Below are 27144 nucleotides of genomic sequence, written 5' to 3'. Positions count from 1 at the left end.
CAGGTTCCCACCCCCGCCGTCTGCTTTCTGATTCTTGTCCCCCCATTCCTGCTCACCTTGGGGGACTCTGGGTTCTCACACGGCACCAGGCCACGGCCTTGCAACGCCGCCACGCTTTCCTGGAAGCCGCTGTCCTGCCGTCGTTAGCTTTAATGATATAAATGTGGGTTGAAATCTCATTGCACTGGAGCCCTGGCCGACTGGGCCTCAGTGAACCAGCCAGAGAGCAGGAGACTGCGCCTCAGGAAGCTGGGGTGTGCCCACCCCCCACAATTAACCACCAACAGGGGCCTCCTCTCGTGGCGTCAAGCCGGGTCTGGCGTGTGAGGAGAGATGGAAGGAGGTCCTCTCTTCCGCCTCAGCTCCCACCCGCCCGCCCGCCCGCCTGCCCGGTGCTTCCCTTTCTTCCCCTCCACCGGGTCTCCACAGTGACAGGCAGGGACTTGTGAATGAAGCCACTTCCAGCAGCCCGCTCCTTACATAAGTGGCTTTTCTGTGCCAGCCACTGATGGCAGGTGGCGGGCGCTTGGGGGCTGCTCGGAGCAGAGATGGCCTGAAGTTAGTTAGGAGGTAATTCGGGCCAACCGTGGGAAGCACCTGTGTGGCTGACCCTGGCCATGTCCAGGATCTCCACCCCCCCGCGCCCCCGCCCCCGCCCCACTTCCCCTCTCCAACCTACCTGTCCTCCCTGTACCACGGTGGTATGGGTTAGAGAGTCTGCCTCTGTCTGTCTGTCTGTCCTGTACCCCCATCCACTTCCTTCCCCTTTAAAACACCCCTTCTTCTTCATAGGCCCACTTCTTGCCTTGTATTCTCCCCATCTTTCTCTTGTCCCCTTCCTTACCCCTTTCTTCTAGTCCCCTCCCCTGACCCCTTGTCGGTCCCCAGTGAGCAATGGATCAGGGGAGGGGGCTAGAGGGTGACGGGACCATGTGTGAGGTCCTGGGGCTCTACCAACCAACTTGCCTGGGGTGTCTATACTCAAAACAGCACCCCAGACCAGCAGGAACCTCCAAGTGCCTTCCTACGAAGGGGGACACACTGGCTTCTGAAGCCCTCCCCAGCCCTGGAATCCTGCTGCCCCAGCAGACAGAGCACAGCGGCCCATTCAGGGCTGTGAGATGACTCCCTCCACCATCCGGCCATTCATCCAGTTATCCATCATCCCGTCACCGGTCACCAGGGGGGACGAAGGCGCTACTGCAGATTCAGCTCCGGGTACCCTGTGTCAGATTCCCCTGCAGGAGATCCCAAGCAGGTTGGGGGGGGTCTGTGAGGCTAGGATGGGGCGCACAGACCTGCCTGCCTGACATGTTCCCACGTGGCGCTGCGGCAGCTGACGCAGGACCCATGCTTGGAGGGTCACTGTCATGGATGGAGTTGGTTCTCTTCCCACACCCTCAAGTATGGGTGGTGTGTACCCTGGGTTAAGACCCTTCTTAGGCACTAGGGACCCCAGCAGCTGGTGACGTCCAGTACTTGCCCCCCAGTGCCCCAGTAGTGGGTCTTCTATGAAGGAGTGAAGGTAAAAGAGAAGTTACATATGAAGGATCCAGATAGATCCAGTTCAGTGCTGGGGAGGAGACAGACGGGAGGGTACAGAGGTGGCTTGAAGGTTGCTTTTGAACAGGGGGCCCCCGTACACAGCCCCAGGGAAGAATGACAGGTGAATGACTACTTGGCTGGGGGTGGGAGGATTGACTTTAAGCAGGGGAGGTCATGACCCCCCACTCATGACACCACAGCAATGATTGCTGCTCTGGTGTCTCAGTGGAGATGGACAGTGAGAAGTGAGGTGGAAGCCAGGGGACTGTGAGCAGAGCCACGATGGGGCTGGGCCAGGTAGAGGCAGGGGAGCAGGTGGTGAGATGTGAATGTGTCTGGCAGCTGTGTGGACAGGAGGTGATCAGGACCCATTTCAGGGACTGTCCTTGGCAGATGTCCAGTGGTCGTGATCTTGGGGGCTCTGGTGGAGAGGGGCCTCATTGCGTGCAGGGACCATTGGGATGTAGCAAGACCAGCAGAAAACTCTGAGTGAGAGACTGTCTGGGGGTTGTAGGTGCTCACTGCATGCGGTAAAGGCATGGTCCCCTCTCTACAGAAGATGCAGTGGCTGGGAGTGGCCATGTTCATCAGTCACGAGATGCAGGACAGGGCAGTTCCACAGAGGTGGTAAGGCTCCTGGAGGTGGCTGGCTGATGCCCTGAGAGGCCCGGTGTGTCCCTTCAAGTCACCTTCTAAAATGTCTGGAGGTGAGGACTCATGCATTTTACTCTGGGTCTGCTGTGGCTCTCGAGTCAGCTAGACCAGTTCTCAAGGGAACTAGCGACGAAGGCCAAAAGCAAGACCAGGGGCCAGTCGGGGGGGGACTAAGACAGACCAGCAGGTCCTGCCTTAAACTTGCCTGTCTGAGGGGACTAATGCTGTTTCCTTCTATCCAACTGTATAGTGTGTACGTGTGTGTGTGTGTTAAGGTTCTATAACAGAACTGATATAGAATGAATACACACACACACACACACACACACACACGGTTATTAGAACGACTGATAGGCTGTGTTCCAACTAGTCCAACAATGGCCGTCTATCAACGGGACACCCAAGAATCCTGTAGTTGTTCGGTCCACGAGGCTGGATGTCCCAGCTGGTCTTCAGTATACTCCGGATTCTAAAATTCCAAAGAAGCAGGTTCTAATGCCAGTGAAGGAATGGACTTGCCAGCGAGAGCAAGCTTCCTTCTTCCACATCCTTTACATAGGCCACCAGCAGAAGGTGTGGCCCCCGATTAAAGGTGGATCTTCCCACCTCAAAGATCTGGGTGAGATGTGGATCTTCCAGCTTCAAATGATTTACTTAAGAAAAAAAAGAATCCCTCACAGATATGCCCAGCCACGTGGGTTTTAGTTAATTCCAGATGTAGTCAAGTAGACAACCGAGAACAGCCATCACAATGTCCATCCGCTGAGGATGCCTGAGCTTTTTCTTCATTCTTGGCTAATACCTGTCTGGGAAAAGAGAGAGTGGCCCATGGGAGGGTGGGGGAGGTTAGGAGTGTGAGTGGGGATTCATGTCTGCTAACTATGCCAGCCTTGCCCGCCACCTCTCAATTATCCATGGAAGATGTTGGGGCTTTGCAAATTGGCAGGATTTTGTTGCTTTATTATTATTATTATTATTATTATTATTATTATTATTATTATTATTTTGAGACAGGGTCTTGTGTAGCCCAGGCTGGCCTCAAACCCTCTATGTAGCTGAGGATGACCCTTGAACTCCTATTCCTCCAGCTTCTACTTCTCACGTGCCAGGCTTACAGCCACCGTGTCTGCCAGCCTAGGCCAGAAGGCTTGTGCTGGTGGGAGGCACGCAGCATCCAGTCACTCCTCACCTTCCTTGCCTAAGACACACCTTCAGCCTGTGTGAGCCTCTTTCCCGGTGTCTCATCAATTACTCTCTTTTATCCCCAGACGGCACTCTCCTCCCTCTCCACTCCCCTCCCTTCGTAGGTGATGCTCTTCTGCTGCTAACAGTCGCCCTTTTGGTGGCAGATGGACATTTTGAGCCCGCCTTTAGACTTGTGTAACCAGCCGGACAGCCCGTGGTTCCTCACTTTCCATACCGTTCTCTGCTTCCACTCTATTGCTGGGCTCTGAGGTGTGAATTGCCCAGTTTCCAATGTATTTAATTATGTGTAGTGTGTGTGTGTGTGTGTGTGTGTGTGTGTGTGTGTGTGTGTGTGTGTATGTATGTGTATGTGTGTATGTGTCCTGACCAGCGGGGTCTTCAGCAGAGACCCTAGAAGGGGGAATGGCGAATAAAAGGGACAAGAGACACAAAGAATTGACAGCAAGACAGTATTCTGATCAAGCTGCAAAATTTTATTTTTCTCAGGTGGGTTTTATAGTAAACAGACCAGGAAACTTTCTTTGGGAAAAGATCAGGGGACTGTTGAGTTGCCAAGCAACCCAACCAAGCAACCCAACCACAAAACATGGTTTGCTCATGGTCACTGTAGCATAAAGATAAGGAAATGTTAAGTTATTTTCTAATAACTCAGGACTTGTCCAGGCATGTCACAAGTTTCTGGTTAGTGGCTCAATACTGGACAACAGAAACTTAACTCAGGCAGGCAATATGGCATGACTCTTAAAATTGTCCTCGGCGTGTGTGTGTGTGTGTGTGTGTGTGTGTGTGTGTGTGTGTGTGTGTGTGTGTTTGTGTTTGCTTGCACATGCATGGTGCTAGAGTTGTACCTTGCACCTTGTATACACCATGCAAGTGTCCTAGCACCTAGCTACCCCCTGTCTCCCATTCTCCGCCATCGCATAGTATTCCTGAGATTTCCTTACAGTCACTAGCTGTAATCCCTTCAGAACATGGAGGTCACTGGGTTGATTTGGTTATTTTGCTTAACAAACACTGGGCACCAACTTATGATGCCAGGCCTGGGGCATGTAGATGAGGCAGAAGATTGCTTGGGGGTCTGGAGCTGTTTGTTTGTTTGTTTGTTTTGAGACAGGGTCTCTCTGGGTATCCCTGGCTGTCCGGGACCAGGCTGGCCTCGAACTCAGAGATCCACCTGTGCCACTACTTTCTGCCTGGAGCTGGATTTGAATCCCAGCTCTGCTGTGTGACCTTTGGTGAAGTCAGTTTCTCTGAGCCTTAATTTCTTCTTCTGCAACATGGGATAAAGATAATATTCATTTTATAAAGTTGAGTGTGAAGTCAGATGATATGTGGCATGTTTTGGGTTATGAAGCCTTTCCAGAGGGCAGTCTTAGGAATAAACAAATAGATGTTGATAGTCTGTGTTAGCCACCTTTTCCATTACTGTAATAAAATACCCGAGACAGTAAACTTAAAAAGAAGGAAGGTGCCGGGCAGTGGTGGCGCACGCCTTTAATCCCAGCACTCGGGAGGCAGAGCCAGGCGGATCTCTGTGAGTTCGAGGCCAGCCTGGGCTACCAAGTGAGTTCCAGGAAAGGCACAAAGCTACACAGAGAAACCCTGTCTCAAAAAACCAAAAAAAAAAAAAAAAAAAAAAAAAAAAAGAAGGAAGGTTTGTTGTAGCAGCTCACAGTTCTGGAGGTTTCAGCCTCTGGCCGGTTGCCCCCCCCTTGCTTTTGGTCACAACCTGATCAGGGCACAGTTGAGTAAGCTGAATTATGGTGACTGGGAAGCAGAGAGAGAGAGAGAGAGAGAGAGAGAGAGAGAGAGAGAGAGAGAGAGAGAAAGAGAGAGAGAGAGACAGAGAGAGAAGATTCCCCAAACCCAACTACACGGGCAGGCTGAGGCTTTGATAGCAGGTGGTCACCGACATCTCAGGGGGTCCTCAGAGCATCTCATTACCCCATGCTATAAAGAGCAGGGAGCTGAGAGCCAGATCTCCTGGCCCAACCACCTACTGGCCCCGGGAGGTGACAGCCTCCCACAGCTGCAGCTTTGGGGCCGATAGAGGATTACCCAGGAGTCCGTGGTGTTCTGGGGTCTCTCCCTGGAGGGAGGTGTTCTCCTTAGTCCTAGGAAGAGGCTTGGACCACAGACAAAGTTGTCCCTCTATTGTGCAGATGGCACAGAGGCAGCTGTGCACAGAGATTCTCAGTCTCCAGAGCCCCGCTGTGAGGGGAAGGTGGATGCAGGCCCTCAAACCAAACCCTTGCTGACACCAAGCTTCAATCTTGAATTCTCATAGCCAGGCCATGGACGCCCTTGCTCCCTCCTCTGCCCCATGCCAGGGGCTGTTCTCCACTTCTTCTTACTTGCTGGAGGAGTTCTGAGGTAAAGGACCTGCGAGAGTGTCTTTGTAACAAGAGTTGTCTGTCTGTCTGTAGCTCCTTCCAGCCTGGGTGGAGGAGAAGCATGAATGTCATTGCAATTAGACCATCTGACCAGTAGGAGGCAGTGTGACCAGTGACCAGAAGCACCCTGCTGTCTTCTGATAGCGCAGTGAGTGTGCCAGGGATCCCACTTCTCAACCTGTGACCAACAACCTGGCCTTGTAGCCTCAGTTTACTCACCTGTACTATATGAACCAGTATGGCACCGTCCCACCATCCCCATAGAGAGTGTCTTGGAATAGGACTCAGTATGTGACATGCTCTACAGGTTAGTTGACGGCAGAGGGATTTCTAGTTTTAAAAAGATTGCTTTGGGATGGGGCAGGGAGCAGAGCAGGCATTAGTGCTCCTTTTAACAGAGGAGGAACAGATGTCACACAGGGGAGTCCGTTGCCTGTGCTCACAGGCAGGTAGGGACTAGGGAGGTCTCAGTCTTCAAGGACAGCAACATCCAAACTCTAAAGTCCCAGAGCATGGCAGGTGCACCAGGCCACTAGCACACACATACACACACACACACACACACACACACACACACACACACACACACACCAGGCTGGAAAAAAGTGGGCAGGCACTTGGTGGCCTCGGGATCCTTCCTGGCGGGCTCCCAGGTGGGCTCTGAGGACTCCCAGTGGGGTACAGGGGGATGCTGCAGCTTCTCCATGCCACTGAGCACAAGGCCTCCCAGCAGCTTGCTCCTTCCAGAGAGTCTGAAGTTGAACCTCCTTCCCGCTTCTAGGCCTTGTCTCCTGCATGCGCTCAGCAGGCCCTGGGAAGCTTTGCCGGTGGACGGGACACCACAAAGCACCATGTGGCCTGGGTTCAAATCTGCTTTGGTCAAAAACAGCTTTTGCTGTTCTCACCTGGACCGTTACTCAAGCTCCTTGTGCCTCGGTTTCTCCCACTGTAGAATGGGGATCCTGTTCATAAAAGGTGGACTCCAGAAGTTCCTATAAAGAACAAATAGGTCCCTAGGAGAAGAACTCTCAAGACACTTCATCACCACCACCATCATCAGCAGCACCACTACATCAGTATCACCTTCATCACTATCATCCACCGCCATCATCACTACCACCATCACCACCATCACCACTACCATCATCACCATCATCACTATCATCCACCACCATCACTGCCACCATCATCACCATCACCATCATCCACCACCATCATCACCAACACCACCACATCAGCATCACCTTCATCATTATCACTGACATTTCTCAACAGTCACCGCAGACTCTCAGATCTTTGGATCGCCCCTAAGAACGTGCTGGAAGTTCTTCTTGGACTGATGGTTTCCAAATGTGGACTGGTCTGCGATTCTTCTGCTGGTCGCGGTGAAGTGAGGCAAATAAGGCATTTACAGATGGGTGCGAGGCTCCATTTTTCCCCTGGAAGGGTTTTCCTCCATCCTGTGGGGGTCATTTCTTCTTCTTCAATATTTTTTTTTATTTTTTATTTTTTTTTATTTTCTATTTTTTTTTTTTTTTTGGTTTTTCGAGACAGGGTTTCTCTGTGTAGCTTTGCGCCTTTCCTGGAACTCACTTGGTAGCCCAGGCTGGCCTCGAACTCTCAGAGATCCGCCTGGCTCTGCCTCCCAAGTGCTGGGATTAAAGGCGTGCCCCACCACCGCCCGGCTCTTCTTCTTCAATATTAAAATGCAGCTTTAAAAATGAAGCCGTGGCTGTAGTTGAGGGCGACTTCTTTTGCAAAGCTATTTTTAAGTGTTCCTGGAAAGTAAAACTGGCAAAGGTGACAGACAACTGAGGGAGCTGTGCTCTTCTGAGGAATCCAGGATTCCAGGAGTTAAGCTCCGCCCCCGCCCCGCCCCGCCCCGCCCCCCCCCCCCCCCCCCCCCCCCCCCCCCCGGACCTCACTGGCTGTAAGTTCAGTGTGTGGAAAAGCCCCTCCCGCTTCCAGACAGGTCCTCCAGGCCCTTGCCTAGAAATTCAGAGGTGCTGGGAAGCTGTGCATTAGTTTCCTGAGTGTTCCGGCTGCAGCTGGTCTGTGGGGCATTCTGGGAGTGGAGCTGTACTTCCTGGCTGGTTTGCCTGCCTGCCTCCTTATCTCTCCGGGCACAGACGGACTCAATGGCTCTGGAAAGCCAGTGTCCGCAGAGCAGCCTTGTGTATGGTTGGCCAATCCTGATGAGCTGGGTTTATCTTTTCTTCTGTGTGTGTGTGTGTGTGTGTGTGTGTCCATACATTTGCAGATACACATGTGTGCGTAGGCACATGTATGTGGAGGTCAGAGGTCAACCCTGGGTGTCACCTCCACAGACACCGTCCACAGGGCCTCTCATGGGCTTGGAACTCACCCACTGGGCTCGACTGGCAGCTGCTGAGCCCCAGGGATGTGTCTGTCTCCACTCCCCAGCACTGGCTACAAGTGGGAGTAACCACAGCCCCTGATGTTTTTATGTGGGTTCCAGGGGATCAAACGCAGGTCCTCAAGCCTACCTTGTCAGCCACTAACCCTCTCTGCTCACCTCAGTTTCCTCTTCCAGAAAATGGGTATAAGAGCACGGACCTCCTGACTTGTCACCAACCACTATAGGGCCTTGGTTCAGCGTGGGGCTTGGCCTGGGGTCTGCGCTCAGCAAGCCTTAGGTAGGACTGTGTTAATGGGGATGACACAACCTCTGGGCTGGGTTCTAGAAGGGGAGCTGTTAGCCCTTCCCGCCTCCGGTCATTTCCACCTCCTTCCCAGTGAGTCCTTTCCTAACCCCCTTCTTTAAAATAGCATCCTTTTCTTGAGGGCTCTTCCTCCCCCACAGAACCTGGCACCGTGTGCACACTTTCTAACAACGTGTTTTGTCGTCATCGTCGGTTTCTAGAATGGGACAACTGGACTGTGGTGTTTCCCTCTGTGCCCCTCATAGGCTGTGTCCCACCAGTGCTCAGCATGCAGTAGGCGCCCCATACTTGTTGGCTAAATGGCGCTGGCAGGTGTCAGTGCGATGCTTCTGGGTCTAATTGGAAACCTTTCCCTCCCCTCTCCAGGCTGCTCAGACTCACTTGACAGGTCATTACACAGAACGGTAGCAAAGAGAAGAAGTAAAAATCCCAGCTGAGCCTCCGCTGGACTGGAGGCTGGGCAGGGGACGTGGGGACACAGGGCAGGGAGTGATGGGGGAGAAATCAAGGTGTTTTCATGAAACTAGCTCCTCCGGCCAGGTTGTTAGAAGCTAGTGAGCCACACTGAGCCTTTGTCAATATTCACACCCACTCCCCCGTGCCCTGTGGTTGATGGGGTGGCAGATCTAGTCGGTATTTCAGGAGACCTGCACTGTGTTGAGGATTGGGGCCTCTTGTGTTGAGAGCATGCAGCCAGTGCTCACAGACGGTCCCAAAGTGGTGGATTATTTTGAAAAGGAGAGAAAGGAAAGAAGAAAGATAAAAAATCCCTTGGCACACCCCGACTTTCCACAGAGTCTGTTTCTCAGCCTGGGCTGCACACTTTTAAGCACCTCTAGACTCCTTCTCTAATTAGGATTTGTTTATTGGGGGGGGGGAGGGGAGCTGGGATGGCAGTAGCTCGGGCTGGCCCCGAACTTGCTGTGAAACCCAGAATGACCTTATGGCCTGCTTTTGCCTCCCGAGTGCTGGGATTGGGGGCATGTGCCGCCGTGCCCCATCTAGGCAGTGCTGGGGCTGGAGCCCAGGGATGCCTGCATGCCAGGGGAGCTCTCTGCCAACTGAGCTACACTCCCAGTGATAGATAGGTTTGTATGTTACGGGGGAATGGACTTGACAGTCTCAAGTTCACCAGATGATTTTAGTGTGCAACTAGACTATGACACTCTCTTCACCACCTGTGTGGCACTGGGGCCCCCTTACCTTGGGGAGTCACAAAATGGACCTCAAATCGCACGTGCGTGTTTATGTGGCAATTAGGAAAATTATGACAAATGCCATTGTGAGCTCCATCTGGGGTGTCCAGGTGGCAATGGGGAAGTGGAGGAAGCTTTCTCGGGGTGGACACTGGCTTTTGGGTATCCCTGGTTATTTCTTGACACCCGCCCTAAGGTACCAGTTCACATCCTTTTGGGGAGCTGGGACCACAAGGATGTTTTCAGAAGAACCTTCTGGGTACCGGAGTGTGCTGATAACCACCCTGAAAGGGAAAGGCTGACACGAACTAGTGATGGCTGAAGAGGAGATGGGTACCCATTGCATCCTTGCAGGCTGGGCTTGGCTTTGGGACTCTACGCTAGAGTGATTGCTATTCTCAGAGGAGCACAGGCAGGGAGTGAGTGGTTCTCGTAGGCTGGCACACCCCCTTGCTGGGCTCTCTGCACCCCTTATTTTACCCCATCCTAACTTCAGTGTGAGGAAGCTGTTGAGTTATAATCCCCATTTTTATCCAGACAAGGAAAATGAGGCGCAAAGGGGCTCCGAGAGCCTGCTTAAGGTCCCAGGCCGGCGAGAGACTGAGCTGGGACTGGCCTCGCTGCAGCATCTGGCAGTAGATCCTTCATGCCAAACAAGCACCCAGTCTACACTCTCTGGGCTTCCCAGGAAAGGCAATTACTGAGGACAGTTGCTGTGGATGTCCCAAGAGGCACAGGAAAGGTGACCCAGGAGGAACACCCATCCTAGGCACCCCCCTGCTCCCTCTAGGCTCTGAGGCACCATACCTCCTCCTGCTGCCTTCCCTTCTATGTCACAAGAGCTCAGTTTGGCGTGTTCTCCCAGATGAGCAAGAACTGAGTGAGGAAGGAAGACTTGCTGGGGCCACTTTCATTTTCCTGTCTTGTTTCTTGTAGCAGAGCAGCCTCAGGAGACCAGAGCAGAGCTGAGAAATAACCCTGTAAGCTTAAGTGACTCCCAGCTCCCTTTATTAAGGAAGAGACAAAGTTAGCATTGAAGCACTGTCCTCAGCTCTAAAAGATGGAGGCCTCCATGCCCCCCTCGCTTGGATACCATTTTGTCCTGGAAACTGAGCCAGCAGCTTAGCTTGGAGCAAACCTCTTGCAGCTTCCCTTAGCACGCCCTGAGTGCCTTGCAAGGTTTTCACTTCTGAGCCTATCTGAGGACACCAGAAGCTGGAAAGGCACTTAGAGACCCATTTGCAGGCCAGCTCTGCTGTTATCTGATCAGGCCCCAGGGCACCTGCATGCTGGACTAACTCGTATAAATCATCAGTAGCTGGTGGGTCTCCAAGCCAACAGGTTCACTTTGGCAAACCAACCTCCCTCCTTCCTCCACAGGGATGAGGTGAGCCTGCATCTCAGGTTCCTGTAGGACAATGGTCCTCAACCTGTGGGTTGAAACCCCTGTGGGGGTCGAATGACCCTTTCACAGGGGTCACATATCGGATATCCTGCATATCAGATATTTATATTACAATTCATAACAGTAGCAAAATTACAGTTATGAAGTAGCAACGAAATAATTTTATGGTGGTAGGGGGTCACCACCGCATGAGGACCTGTATTGAAGGGTCACAGTGTTAGGGAGGTTGAGGACCACTGATGTAGGAGATGGCAGCCAGGAAAAAGCGCCCAGGACAGGACTTCTCCTCTCCTCCCCCTGGTACTCTGCCTCTTACATGGCCTCTTTTGAACAGTCATATCGTGATGATCCCCTTGCCTCTGCCGCACTCAGAAAATAAGACATAAAACAGGCCTGCTTCACTTGTCTCTGTGAGAGGAGAGGTGAGCGTGAGGGGCACTCACTGATCACTCTTGTTATATTTAATACGTTACAAAGCAGACTGTGGGATGAATCTGCACAGAAAGGCCCAAGTTTGATCACAGGGACCCGCATGGTGGAAGGGCAGGACCAACTCTCACAGTTGTGACTCCCCCCTCACTCACCCATTCATGCACTCCCAATAAGTTTTAAGAAGCAATTAAAAACAAATAAATACATCAAATAACAATATGCACATTATAATACAATTATATATCATAAATATTTAAATCTCACCATTAAATATCATTTATAAACACATCATTATTTATAAAAAATTGTAGACATTTTATTATGTGTATAATGTGCTGTGTATTTTAAAAGATGTCTTTATTTTTATTTTGTGTATATGAGTATTTGCCTGCATGCATGAATGTGCATTACATGCATCCAGTGCTTGAGGAGGTCGGAAGAGGGCGTCAGAGCCCCTGGAACTGGAGTTTTAAATGGTCATTGTATGGGTGCTGGGAACTGAACCCAGGTCCTCTGGGAGAGCAGTCAGTGCTCTTAACTGCTGAGCCATCTCTCCAGTCCCTCATAATCTTGCTTTCCACATTTCACTTAATATATATTACAAATGAATTGAACTCATGGCCTACAGCACTGTACCTCATGCCTGAACAAGGTTTATCTAACTGCTTATTTTCTATAAAGCACACCACAGTCCCCTTTCACACCAGGAGCCAATTTGCAAACAGCAGAACCTCCAGTAAAAAGCACAGAAACACAAGACTGCAGTGCTAACTGAACCTTGAACAGAGGCTTTCCTGCAGGATGGGGAGGGGTAGGCCATCGGGGTAAAGATTCAGGTGAAGTCAGCTGGGAATGGGCATGTTGGATGGCTCCCTTGATGTGGTTGTTTCTGTGCATGTTGTGAATGAACACAAAAGCACCCTGAGGATTGTTTTGGGGATTATGTGCAAATTTTGGCCAGGAGGGCAAATTTGTAAGGAATCTATAGATGGTAAGTTCTCTGTGTGTGTGTATGTGTGTGTGTAAACCTCATGAATGGCTAACTGAATCCAAGTTTGTTTAGGTAGCATAGAAGGATGCCCCATAGCTGAGATGATATACAGCCCCAGTGTGGCAGAGGTGTGTGAATTCTTGAGGCTCAGCAGCAGCATTGGGATGGAGTTACCAGCCTCTCTCGGTTTTGCTTTCCTCCTAGGAGTCCAGAAAAAGCTGAGTTGTAGAATTCATTGAGCTTTGAATCAATTACGTGTAGTTGGAAGAGGGGATCATGGTGATTGGCCATCCCAGGGTCATGTGACCACCCCTGGGCTGAAGTGTGGAGTCAACCCCAGCTGTGCACCAAGGCTGAGCCTGGGAAAGATTTTTTTTTTCCCTCAGAGAAGGCAGCTGAAGTTAGTAGCAGGAGTAAGAGGAACAGATGTCCACTGTCTGCATCCTCCTGGGACTTCCAGTTTGTGGAGGACGGAGGCTGTGTCCTGACGTTCTGATTGAAAAAAAAAAAAAACCAGGAGAAAATTAGGAGGCCAGAGAAGGGCATGTTTCAGGAGGCCAAAAAAACAAACAACAACAAAAACCTTAACACTGTCCCATCCAATCCTGGTGGCTGAGGAGAGAAAGCCAAACCACTACATTAGAATGCTCTCTCTCTCTCTCAATCTCTCTCTCTCAATCTCTCTCTCTCTCTCTCTCTCTCTCTCTCTCTCTCTCTCTCTCTCTCTCTCTCTCTCTCTCTCTCTCTCTCTCTCAATCTCATCTCTCTCTCTCTCTCTCTCTCTCTCTCAATCTCTCTCAATCTCTCTCAATCTCTCTCTCTCTCTCAATCTCTCTCTCTCTCAACCTCTCTCCTCTCTCTCTCTCTCTCTCTCTCTCTCTCTCTCTCTCTCTCTCTCTCTCAATCTCTCTCTCTCCCCCCTACCTTCCCTCCTCCCCCCTCTCCCTCTCCACCCCTCCCCACTTTTCTCCCTCCTTCCCTCCTCAATGATCTCTCCTGAAACCCAGGCGATCAAGGGCTCCTTGCCGCTGTCCATGGTGCTGAACCCAAGCCCAGGCCTCAAGCTCATTCCTAAACCTGTTCCTCAAGCCCAGGCACTGGACACTGCCTAGTTTGTTGTGTTGTGTTTTGACCCAAGGTTTCACTTTCTATCCCTGGTTGGCCAGAGCCCATTATGTAGACCAGGCTGGCCTTGAGCTAAAACACACAGCACCACACTTGACTTGTGTCTGTTTTCTCTTCTCACGGAAATCATACACTATCAACAATTAGCCACACGAATCAGGGCCCCAGCAGAAAACAGATAATTCTAATTGGGTCATTTGAGGTGAGCTTTTGCAAAGGAACTAAGGTGTGAATGGGTTTAAGGAAAACCAACAAGAGGTGTGATGCACCCAGAACAGGCAATGATAGGAAACTCTCAGTCCCTAGCCAAGAGTGGGACAGACATTCCATGACCAGACCCTGGCTGCAAGAGAGGCCACTGGGCTTGAGCTATGACCATGATGACAGCATGGAGAAAAGGAGCCCCGAGCTCCCTGGCAACCCAGCCACGCTTCCCCCTCAGGGTTTCCAGTGACTGAAGCCAATAAAAGCCAGAGGGCACAGGATCATGTGAGGCCACACATACAGGTCACCTCCTAGGGATGAGAATAGGGAAGCAGGGCTAAGAGGTGTGCACGGGCAGACAGGAGACACGGTGCACTGCTTGTAGCAGTCAGTTACGCTGCATAACAACTACCGTGAAAGTTCGTGGCTGCTGTTTTGAATGTGAAATGTTCCCCCATAGCCTCATGCATGTGAGCACTTGGTTTCCTGTTGGCGATGTTATTTAAGAAGCTTATGGAACCTTCAGGAGGCAGAGCCTTGTTGAAAGAAGTGAGTCATAGGAAACCAACATTGAGGGTTTATAGCCTACCCCCACTTGCTGCCCACTCTCCTCTGCCTGACCGCAGGCACAGTGTGACCATCTCTGCTCCCAGCATCATGCCTTTCCCACCATGGTAGACTGTATCCCCTCAGACTGAAAGGCAAAATAAAGTCCTTCCTCTTTAAGCAACAAGTATTCAGTCTCAACAACAAGCCAACCAACACGCTGCCTGTGCCTGAGGACCACTCATATTGGCTCAAGACTCTGTGTTCCAGCTGAAACCAGTTGATCGGTGTGTCTTGGCTGGTCATGTTAAGGGATCATGGTGTTCTACACTGAAGATCCATAGCGGTGTGTAAAACAACATGGTCTCCTGTGTCTGGGGTAGCTTGACTTCTCGGCTGGAGCCTTAGTTCTCCATGTGGCCCCTTTGGTGGGAGTAGGGTAGACTAGATTTCTGACATGCTGGAGGGGACAAGCCCCAGTGGGTGAGCATGTGTGAGCTTCTGATGGCCACACTCACCAACTTCTCGATGCCTGGAGAGTTACTGTAAAGGACAGAGTTACTATGAGGACAGCAGCAGATGTAGAAGGCATGTTCACTGGGGTCCTTCATCTGGACAGTCAACCCTGCTGCCCTGTGCAGAGATTCATGACCTATACCATGGTGGTTGTCATATACTCTATATACTAGATGCTCTATATCATATACTCTATGTACTATATACTCTGGCTGTCTCTAGCCCTCCTTTCTGCTGGCAAACTATGATGTCCAACAGGGAGACTCAGGGAAACCTCAGCCTCTCCTTCCTCCTGCACTCCCTCCTCCCAGCCTCTGCTTGTATCTCCTATTGGAACCCAACCAGAAACCAGAACTCCAGGGTGCAGTGGATGCAGCCACCACAGTGGACTCTGAGCCCCAGCAGGATGGATGGCGATACTCTGGAGGACAGAATAGAGTATGCTTGGCAAGCTGCACTTTTATAGGCCCATCCACCATGCTGCCTATGTGGCTACTTCTTTCTCCTGAGAACAGCAAGTTAATAACTGAATCCAATATTTTTTTATTATTTTCCTCAATAGAAAATAGTGCTTCAGGGTGAGGGGGCTCATTCATAGAGCAAGAGATCTGATGCTGACCAAAAATGCCCCTTTCAGGAGGGGACCAGGACTGCTGGTGGGTGTAAGGCAGTGGATGCCCCTCTCTGTTCTGCATTCTATCCCAAGGCAAGGAAGGACATGGGACTTGTGGTCTCCCGTAATTCTCTGTGATTAGGGCTTAGGTGAGCCAGCGCCTGCCCAGTCCTTTTGGAGCAGGACAAGAGTCATTAAGCTAAACAACTTGTTCTGATACACAGACCCCTCTAATCATGTTTTCCTGGTTGGGTGGATGTTTGTGAGCACACACGTAAATGCAGCACTCAAGGCTCAGGAGGGGAGAGTAAATCCTGCCTGCCTGGGTAACCTGGAAGTGGGCTGTACTGTCAGGGCAGCTGAAGGCTTGGTGGTGGTTCTTGTACCTGCCATGTTCAGATGTGTAGACTCAGGGCTTGGAGGGACTCCATGGTCCAGGAGGGGGCAGAATAGTCTTTCTTAGTTTCTTCCTAGGATCCTCTGCCCTGCCTTCAGTGAGCCATGTACATGGGAGTGTGGCCTCATTTCAAATATATAAGATGTTTGTGTGGGGTGGTGGCTGTGTGTTTTGGGACAAATGATTTCCCAATACACTAAATGGGTGTTTAAAAAGCAGGATATGGTGGCACATGCTGGTACCTAACACTAGGGGGGTGGAGTCAAGCAGTTTCTTGGTGTGCCAGGCATCTTACCAACTTGGTGAGCTCAAGGCCAGAGAGAAATACTGTCTTGAAGCAATAAAGTGGGATCAGGGAGAGAACTTAGTAAATAAAATACTTGCCATACAAGTGTGTGGACCAGATAACAGGTCCTCAGAACCCGTGTAAGAGTGGGCAAGTATGGCAGCTGCCTATAATTCCAGCACCTCAGAGGCAGAGACAGAGCACCCTCAGGGTGAGCTGAGATGACACTATCCAGCATCAGCAAGCTCGGGGTTCAATAAGAGATCCTGCCTCCATGATTGAAATGGTGGGTGATGAAGACAAGACACCTGATTGTCAACCTTGGGCCTCCACAGGCACAAGCCCCACCCACTCACACATATATGCCCACACCCATGCGAACACACAGAAATGCAAATGCACATACCACACACACACACACACACACACACACACACACACACACACACACACACACACACACAGAGGAGAAAATAAGATGGATGGTGTTCACGAGACACAACAGTCAGGATCATCTGCTGGCCCCTACACACACACACACACACACACACACACACACACACACACACACACACACACACACACGGTTTTTAAAGGGGGAAGACATCCATCTTTGGTTTTAATTAATACCAGCTTGCTCATCCCGACTTGTAATACCGTCACCTCATTTGTCTTATTAAGTACTTAGTTTTGCTTTTAATTAGTGTTGTTTATTGTCACTGAGTTTTAATTACCAGTGCAGGGTCCCTTTGGGGAGGATGCATCTGATGGCAGAGCCTAGGGGGCAGTCAGAGGACCTCCTGTCATCTGGATGGGGACTAGTGTTCATTTTTCAGGTCCCACCAGCTCTGGTTGCCTTTGGAACCCCTGCTTGCTCCAAGCTGACATGGGACCCCGAGGACACGAATGCAGGAGTGTTGCAGTGGCAAAAATTCAATTCAAATTTGACTTCATTGGCTTATGATAGCCAAAATGACAAATATGGGTTCAGGCATGGTGAGATCCAGCACCCCCCATCCCACCGGTGCACCATGGGGTAGCAGCCTTTCGCCATCACCCTGCCGCAGGCTTTCTCTGTGAGGTGGATTCAGAAGACAGAAAGAAAATCACCGGGCTACGGAATTCTAGCAAAGCTTTCACTGGCCCAGATCAGGTCACATGCTGATCCCCGAGCCAATCACAGCAGACCAACTGATTGACCAGAAGTGGGCCATAGGACCACCTCTAAGGACAGAACAAGGTGAACCCCACCTGAGTCTCACTGGTGGATATTGAGAAAGGAGACATTTGGAGGGAAAGCTGGGGTGCTCTTATCCCCACCCAAATACTAAATAAGAGAGATGTGTGGACTGGAAAGATGGCTCAGTCAGTAATGTGCTTGCCCCACAAGCATGAAGACCTGAGTTCAATCCCCAGGACCCACATAAAAAGATAGGTATGGCAGTGCCTGCCTTAACCCTAGCAGTGGAGCCAGGGCGGCAGGCAGATCTCTGGGACTTGCTAGCCAGCCAGCCTCGTGCAACCTATGTGCCAACGAAAGACCAGTGGACAACTCCTGAGGAATGACACCTAAAGTTGACCTCTGACCTATACACACACACACACACACACACACACACACACACACACACACACACAAGCACACACAGAGTGCACGCCAGGTATCTATTGCACCTTTACTCAGACCTCCAACACCCCAAAGACAGACATTTTCTCACCTCTCCCAGGTATACCGGGAACACAGACAGAGTGCTTCCTGGTTGGAGCCTGGAAAGCAAGTCAGCTGACAAGCCCTTTGTGGACAGTCAGTCACCCAAGAGCCTGGGAGTTGAGCGCCCTAGAATGTGAGTCCTCATTTCAGAGTGGGATAGCTTGCCAGGGTCACTTAGAGAAGGATCCCAGGGTTGGATGTGGGAGTTGGGTCTGAGCCAGCAACTTCTATCAGTCTGTATGTGCTGTGTAACAAACCACCCCTCTAGCAAGTGGCCCAGAGCCACCATGGTTGTCTTCCGACTCTCTAGGTCTCCCATCAGGCTGGGTTCAGCTGGGCAGATTTGGCTCACTTGGCTGGGTGAGTGACTCTTCCAGTGGACAAGATGAAAGGGGAGGGGTCCCATAGCGGGTCTTTCTGGGGTTTGAACAGTGGCTTTTGTGGCAGTCCAAGATGCAGGGTGGCCTAGGGGTCCACAAGGCTATGAGACAGCGGGCTGACTCTGATGTTTCATACATTTGTGTACTCACCAACCTCTGTGATCTATATGAACACTTACTGAGCACCAACTATATACCAAATGTAGGGGCTGGTTGCAAAATTAAGAATTTCTGGATCACTCATGCAAAGCTTATGAAGAGTCCCAGGAAAGGAGGACAGAGCTTTGAGCTTAGGGGTCTGGGTTACCTGCAGATGTGGGGATGTGGGATCCTTCTGTGCACAGTCTATACAGCTGCTTGGCTCATGGTCCATGAAGCTGGCCCCTTGTGCACTAAGGAGCCGCAGCTGAACAAATGCAGCCCTGAGCCTGGGACTTATGGCTCTTACTGACGAGGTGGAGAGATAAGCGTAGATAGCAGGAATACAAATCACATGCCATGCTAAGCTGTAGGATGAGGAGGAAAGGGACTGGGGAGAGGCTTAGAATGGCCAGGGAAGGTGTCTTCTTGGAAGAATTGGCACTTGAGTAGAGACTGTTTGGAGTCTGGCTTCCTTCTTTTAGCACAGGGCCCCCAAGGGTCACCCATGATGAGCAAGCATAACTGGTCATTCTGTCAGGTGTGGTGGGTTTGGGGTCACTTCCATCTGTGCTGTTAGGAAGGTCAGATTCCTGTAGAGAAGAGAGTTTCCACTCCTCCAGGGAGATGCCTAGAGGTGGGGTTGCTGGGCCAGTGGAATCCCTGTGTCTGACTGTGGAGATGTTTGACAAACTGTGATAAGTTGCTCAAGCTCTCCCTGACTGATGTGTGGAGGGTAAACTGATCCTGAGCAGGGCAGATATAGAGAGGCTTGAGTCACTGTAACAAAAAGCCCACCTCAGGCTGTGTGTGAAGTGGAGAAAGGTGTTCATGAGTCTGGAGACTAAAGTCAAAGACTGGGTGACCCCACAGCTGTGGCCTTTGGCACGGGCTGGCACGTCTGGGCAAACCACTCACACCACAGCCAAGAAACAGAGAAGTCACAGAATCAAGGCCCCTCATTCTTCTTCAAGGAAAAGGTCTCAATGTCCCCAACACCTTCTTAAAAGTCCACAACAGTCCCCCCAACAGCACCACAGTGGGGACCCGTGTCAGCAATGAACAGGAAGCATGCTGTCCCATCTCTCATCACTAGGTGGCTGAGACCCCCAGGGGTCACTGCCCCTTAGGGGTGCAAGGTTCTACACCTGGACAGTGGAGATCCTGGGTCAAGCTCCCTCCCTTTTCTGTGTCCCCACATGTGTGGGAGCCCGTTCTCGGGTTCCTCGTGGCTTTACCCAGCAGGTCCGCATAGAGGATGATTAGACCACGGGCCTGAGTGCAGGTGTCTGGGATGGTCTGCACTTGGCTGTGCTGGGGGAGGAGGTCTTTTGCTCCACCCCTTGGCGTCTCTATAAAAACCCTGGGACAGAGACAGTCGGGGCCCGTTGGAAAAGGTTCCAGGCCCTCTCGAGGCTATCCTTTATTTTCTATCTGTTTATCTCTGCAATATTCTACACAATATAAATCTTTCTATCTAATATTTCCTGCTGCTCGCACTCAAGAAAACGCTGGGGAAATGTGGGGTTGGTGGGTAAATGCCCACACACATGTGTGGCATAGAGTAGGGACTCATGAGCTAAGAGTAGCCAGATGATTGGGTAACCTAGAAGTGGCCTTTGGGGAGCCTGCTCCAAGGCCACCTCCAGGGTATGCAAAAAAATTCACGAATGCAGTGAGGGCTGGACTTTTTCTATCTGAGGGGTAAATAAGGAAACACATACTTTCTAATGGAAACTTACTCTCTTACTTAATCTTTAAAAATGCTCTCTGAAAATCTGTTTCCACACAGCTATACACTTCTTTTACACAGCTATACATCTCATCTACACAGCTCGCTCACCACACGGCCACATCTCTTCCTCCACATACATCTCTCCTACACACATACATCTCTCTCCTACACAGCCATATATTTCTATATACAGTCACATCTCTTTTTTACATAGCTGCACATCTCTCTTCTATACGCATTTCCTCTCTCTACTCTGCTGCACTCCTTCACTCACTATTACTCACTCACTCTCTCTCCTCCCTCTGCACACTCAGCTACATCTCCTTTTCAACACACACACACACACACACACACACACACACACACACACACACACACACACACACGCTTCAATAGCCAAACTCTGGACAACTATATGTTACATTTTCAGGGTCTGACCCATTCTCATGACACATGATAAGTCACCCAGTTTCTCTCAGGCTAGAGATGTCACACTGACCAGTCAGTGACTAATGCTTGACTGTGCACATAGCCTGAGTGGTCAGGGTTCCCAGACAGAAAGTGACATTGAAACCCAGGACCTAAGCAATAAACAATTAGTTGGCTGAATCTTGAGCCTAGGAGTATGTGCAGAAAGTCAATTACTGAGAGAATTATATCTACTTAAGTTGTTTTGTGCCTGACTTTGGTTTAACAGACACTTAGGAACTTGTCCTTGTGTTCTCTCTGCAGGGGCAGCTAGTCTCTTTCGAATTTGTTTTGAGGTCTTAGCTCAATGTGTGAAAAGCTGTCTTTGTGACTGAGAATACTGTTATTTTCCTAGGTCAGTTATGAAAAATATCCTAGTATTATTTCTATTCATCAAAATTATACAGATTAAGCAAAAATGCTCTTCCTGACCATCCACAGCTGTATGTGTGCCCAAAGATGGAGTATTTTCATGAGATAAAGCAGAGGGAAAACACACATAGCTGCTATTAGGGAAGGAATGTAGTGGCACATGAGAGAAATTACAGACAGAAGCAACCTGTCATTTACAGTCAGTGACCCTATGGCTTTGCCAAATGGGGCTCCCCATCAGGGAATTATTCATCTAGTGGGTCGACCTGCTGAACACTAGTTGCCACCTGCTGTATACTCCCATGGCCTCTGGTAAAGCCTTTGCTACCAGCAGCTCTCAGCAGTAACCATCTTGGGTGGGTGTTTTCCAGGTGTACCAGCCTTCCGCCATGACTGACACCGTGGTGAACCGATGGATGTACCCTGGTGATGGCCCACTTCAGTCAAAGTAAGTCTGCCATGACCCTGCAAGTAGCTCATTGGAGCTGGGCGTTCCTAAGCTTCATCTGAAGGGAGGAGAAGAGCCGTGGGTTTCCTTCCCTGGGCTAGGGGTGTGTGTGTGTGTGGGGGGGTACGTGTGTGTATGTATGTATGGGTGTACATATATATGTGAATACACATGTGTATGCATGCATGTGAGGCACAAAGTTGACATTGGACATCTTCCTCTATTGCTCCCAACTCTATTGATTAAGGCAGGGTCTCTCACTGCAGGGCTAGCTCCCTAGCTTCCCAGCCCCATGGTGGGTTTTATGGTATAAGCTTTTCAATTTTTCATATGCTCCATCATTCCCTATTGTGTCTCTAATAGGAAACCTATCATGAGTGTCTGAGTTGCCCATCCAGCCCCATGGGCACGGGTTAGAGATGGCCTCTCTGTCCTCTATGCCTCAGTGTGGTGTCTCTGTTGGACAGAATTTTAAAGACATCATAAGGTTGAAGTTCCTAGTTGGGAACATGATTATTTTAATGACAGGAACATGTGCCATGGGGGTGGAGGGTAGGGGGCTGTCTGCTGGTGGCCTTTGATGGCCCAAAGAATGCAGGAGGGTTTTCTGTAGGGGTTTCTGTCTGTTGCAAAAAGAAGTTTCCTTGATGAGGGGTGAAGTCTACACTTTTCTGTGGGTATAGGACAAAGGTTTATAGAGTGCTGTTCGGGTTTATGATGGTTTAGTAAATTAGTGGCTGTAGAGTCTCCTCTAATAACTGTGACTTCACTAGTATTGAGCAATTGGCTAGGTTTCCAGTACCAGGCATGATTTTCCTCTTGTTGAGCAGGTCTTTGAGGCCTGGTGGGCTTCCCCCCACCTCCATCCAGTTTGTCATGCTCAGTGGTATCATCCTTGTTCTGCTCACGTTTGGGTAGTCAGTTGGTGGGACTTTATGGGTGTAGCTTCTGACATTCCCAGGAGACACAATCTCACCGCAAACTTCCTGATCCTCTGACTCTTACACTTGTTTTGCCTCCTCTTCCTCAATGTTCCCTGAGCCTGAGGTGCGGGTGCGGGAATGTTTTGTAGGTGTATCCTTGGGGACTGGGCTCCGCAATGTTGCATTTTGATTGGTTGTGATTTTCTAAACATGCCAAACTGGACAGGGAAAGTCCCATGAGGCCTCTACCCTACACAAAGAACTGCAGACAACTGAGGGATGCCGGGAAGAGGAGGGGTGGGCCTCCCCAGGAAGAGCACAGCAATTGGTTGTCCAGTGCCAACAGCCCTGAAAACATAAAATACAAGTAGCATTATATGGACTCAACAGGTTACATTTATGGCTGTGTGTGTGTGTGTGTGTGTGTGTGTGTGTGTGTGTGTGTGTATGCAATAACACTTGATAAAAAAGAGGTCATGAATTTAACAGAAAGCAGGGGGGTATATGGGAGTGTTTGGAGGGAGGAAAGGGAAGGGAGAATTGTAATTAAAATACAACCTCAAAAATAACAAAGAGAACAACCCCCCCCCCCAAGAAATTTAAAAGAAGAGTGTAGAATAGATTTTCAACTAAGGTCACTTCTTATTAGGTGGAAAAGTGTGCCCATCCTTAGTCATATGGCCATATTGTCACAATTTTCTTCTTGTCTATGAAACACCCCCATTGCTATCTTTTTAAACTTGACTCATAAACCCCCACTTTTATTAAAGAAGAAATTGTTTTTCACAAGAGGATGTAAGTAGATATTACACACTTTCCAGGAAAGACAAAGTAATTATAAAAAATAAATAATGTTTACTAATTCTTTTTGAAACAATGTCATTATCATCTCCCTTATACTGTAGGGAAAATGGACCATTGAAAGAAACAGTTTTCAGAAGAAACTGTTACATCTGGTTATAGACTCCTGTAAAAATAGACAACTGAAAGAAACGCTGTAGGGATACTCTAGATTGTAGCAAAAATAGATAATTAAAAGAAACAGTGTTGTATGTAGAGGGAGAATCTAGCAGAAATAGATGAAATTAAATGAAACAATGTATGTGGGCCTAGCTCTATGTCTCAGCCTCCCAGACATTCCAGTCTGAGACATTTTAAGGCACACGATTTTTCATTATTTTTAGTATTTTTCTGCTCCTTTAAGCCTCCTGCTCTTTGATCAGTCTTTGTTTGTGTGTTGTGGGGTTTTGTTTTTGTTTTGTTTTGTTTTCAGACAGGATCTCATTCCATAGCCCAGGCTGGCCTTGAACTCACAATCCTCCTGCCTCAGCTCCTTAAGTGCTGCTGACATTATAGGTGTGTTATGAATGTGGCTCAGGTCTTTGATGAACTTTGAGTGTATGTTTCATGTCTTTGACCACATGATAACATCACCCATGAGCGATCACTCCTGGCTCAGCGGTGTGCCAATCACCCACAGGACTTCTTCACAATCGATGTGCAAATTTCAGGACCTTTGCAAGCCACTTACTGACCATGGCCATAACTGGAAAATTAATTGAAATAAATTTACAATCACACTTTGTTACACACAAGGTGATGAGTGCTTGAAATTAATTACATTTAAATGACCCAATGACAGGTTGATACTCTCTGCTATTGATTTATTATCCCTGGGTACTGTGAACGCTATATAGAGGGATGTCTCAGCCTATCCCCAGCTCCGAATGTCGTGTTGGCATTCTAGTCAGTCATAATGAGTGAGAACATTGCTAAGCATCTGCCACACCACCACCTGAAGTCCTTGACTGTCCAAATCTGCTGTTTACTGGCCCACATATTGTCTGTCCCATGTGGTGACATCATCATCATCATCATCAATATAAATAAATAATAATTATTACTGTTAGACAAGGTCTCACTCTATGGTGGTGGTTGAACTGCATGTGTCTGCGTGGGTGTGTGGTGGGTGCATGCACATGGGTGCAGTATCTATGGAGGCCAGAAGAGGGCATAAGAGCCCCCTGGAAATGGAATTATAGGTGGTTGTGAGTCACCATGTGGGTTCTGGGAACTGAACCCTGGTCCCTGCTCTTGAGCAGCCCATGCTCCTGATCATGGAACCATCTCTCCAGCCCCATCTCTGTGTGTTTTAAAGAGCAGGTCCATTATCATCTTGTCATTAAACTTGTTATTCAGGTTAAATGCCTTTGTTACAGAATTTTATAATTTCCCGCAGTCTGTGACTTAGGTTTTGTTTTTCATAATAAACTCTTCAGGAGGGAAACCATTTTATGTTTTGTTGAAATCTGTTTTGTCTGTTTTGAATGAAAGAGTTGAAGAAAAATCCCTTTCTAACAATTCTTGAGCAGCGATTATAAAAGCACAGCTTGGGGGATATGGCTCAGGTATTAGAGACAGCCCACTATACACAAAGTTTTGAGTAATACCCTACATTGTCTATAATGCCAGCACTAGGGAGGTGGAGGCAGGAGGATCATAAATTCAGTTCATCCTCAGCTACCTATAGAGTTTGGAGCCAGCTAGGCTACATGAGACCGTATCTCTAAAAAACTGGCTTTAATTTATTTGTTTAGGAACTAGTTAAATACCCAGAGAAGATTTTTTTGACCCACCCATATGCTCCAAAACAAAGCTCCTCCATCTGGGACCCTGGTTTGATTCCCAGCACCCACATGATGACTCACAGCCATCTGTAACTGTAGTTCCAGGGGATCCGATGGCTCGTCTGGCTGCCTCATACACCAGACATGTGTGTGGTACACAGACTTATGTGCAGACAAAACACCTATACATGTAAAATACAAATAACAATAAAGAAATTTAAAGTTCTCTGTTTCCCGGGTCTACCCATAGCATTCCCCTCTTCCCTGAACCCCTCTGGAAGATAGCACAGGATTCTGGGTGCTTCTCTGGGCAGGATGCCTTCTCAAGCATTTCCCTCAATGTTGTCTTGGACACACTTACTTCATAGATAATATTCCACCTACCAAAAAGTGTGTTTCTGTGAGATCAATAGTTGCCCAGAGGGTGGACAGGGTAAAATATTTATTTTATTTAAGAAACATGAGTTAATTAAAATCCCATCCATCAGCATTTACTTCCGTTGATAGGAAGCCAAACAATTTGCCTGGCGATTAAATTAGAGTGATTCTAGCAGTCCAGACGCGGCTTCATTAACCACTCTTGTGCTCCCATGATGCATCCTGGCGCTCTGAACACACCTGCTGCCTTGCTCGCTGTTCAACTTCTTCCAGACATTAAATAGAGGCTGAATTGCAGCCATCACACACACACACACACACACACACACACACACACACACACACACACACACACCATCGAGCCTGGCACCACAGCTCAACATGGGAGAAGACGATGTTCATGTCTTCCTCCTGGTGAGGAAGAATAGAATCTTCATCGACAGCTGCCTAACCAAAGAGACTGCCTGCTTTTGCAATTTTCAAAATTTCAAACCCTTCTAGCTCAGCCTCGGGGGACCTAGCAATATTGTTTGTAGGCACCAATGTGGGGCGGGAAAGAATGTGTGCATCTGTTCCTGTCTGGGTGGGATCAGAGTGAGGATACTCAGATGCTGTCAGTAGGTCTGCCAGCAAACAATGCCAGGGATGCTGGGTGGAAACTGAGGTACCAAGACAGATTGCCACCTGCCTGTGGAGGTGAAATGGGGGGTCTCCTTTATGAAGTAGACAGACTTGCACCTACCTCCACACATATTCTGCTGTTCAGGAGTCATGAACAGGATCTCCCACTGTTTGAAATAACACAGCCCAAGATGAGGAAAATCTGACTTCCATCAAATGACTTCCCTTAGTGTCACATGCAGACATTATTCAAATATATGAAATGGGGTCAGGGATGTAGTTCAGTTGGTAGAGTGCTTGCCTAGCATGTGCAGAGCCTTTGATTCAATCCTCAGAGCTGTATAAATATGGTGTGTGGACACCTGTGACCCCAGCATTGAGTAGGTAGAGGTAGAAAGGGCAGGGGCCTTTCAGGAGGATTGCTGTGAAGTCAAGGCCATCTGGGCTACATTTGAGACCTTGCTTCAAAGCAAGCAGATGAAAGATAATGACCACGCGCACACACACACACACACACACACACACACACACACACACACACACCCCTACACCTGAAAGTGGGCCATCAGAATTCAAACTATGACATTGCATCTGAACAATGTGGCAATGTGAGCATGATGATGGTTGTTTTTTTTTTTTTAAAAATTCATTTTATTTTTAACTATGTGTATGTGCATGTGTGAGTGCAGTACCCACAGAGGCCAGAAGAGGGCAGAACTCCTGAAGCTGGAGCTAGCAGGTGGCTGTGAGCTGGCTGATGAGGGATGCCGGGAACTGAACTCAGGTCCCCTTTGAGAGCAAGTACACACTCCTAACTGCCGCCTCTTGGTCCTGAGAATTCTTAGATAACCTCTCTCGTTTCCTCTTTCCCTCCTTGCTTGGCATGCCTGCAGTGACAAGGACCAGTAAGTATTTCACACCATTTTCATTTTTCGACAAGTTGAGCTGTGATGCTTTTCCTGACTAATGTGATGAGCTGGTAAAGAAGAGAATGAGCCAAGCATATATACATATGCGAAAAAATGTGTGTATTTCCTGGAAGGAAATATGAGATTTCAGAAGGCAATCCCATCTCGGTAGAAAGATGGGATGTGTTCCTGAGGTGAGCCCACTGTCGTGGAGATCCTGGGTAGTGTTTGGGACTTTGGGC

General features: G+C 49.2%; 1 protein-coding gene across 3 annotated transcripts in view; it reads left to right on the top strand.

The window, feature by feature from the left end:
- Rph3a (rabphilin 3A) overlaps positions 1 to 27144 on the top strand; it is a 77313-nt gene that overhangs the window by 5191 nt on the left and 44978 nt on the right. The window contains exons 3-4 of one of the 3 annotated variants that reach the window (XM_052755233.1): positions 21369 to 21445; positions 26888 to 26899. In XM_052755233.1, coding sequence (XP_052611193.1) covers positions 21387 to 21445; positions 26888 to 26899 — 71 coding nt within the window. In that variant the 5' untranslated portion in view covers positions 21369 to 21386. Of the gene's footprint in view, positions 1 to 21368; positions 21446 to 26887; positions 26900 to 27001; positions 27097 to 27144 lie in introns of those variants that run through there. The other 2 variants (XM_052755234.1, XM_052755232.1) reach the window with 2 other exon arrangements.

This window comes from Peromyscus californicus, unplaced genomic scaffold (genome assembly GCF_007827085.1).
Source record: "Peromyscus californicus insignis strain IS unplaced genomic scaffold, ASM782708v3 Scaffold_2__1_contigs__length_46816999, whole genome shotgun sequence".
NCBI classification, from domain to species: Eukaryota; Metazoa; Chordata; class Mammalia; order Rodentia; family Cricetidae; genus Peromyscus; species Peromyscus californicus.
Note: the sequence above shows the minus strand (reverse complement) of the source record. Positions and strands in the feature narration are given on the sequence as shown.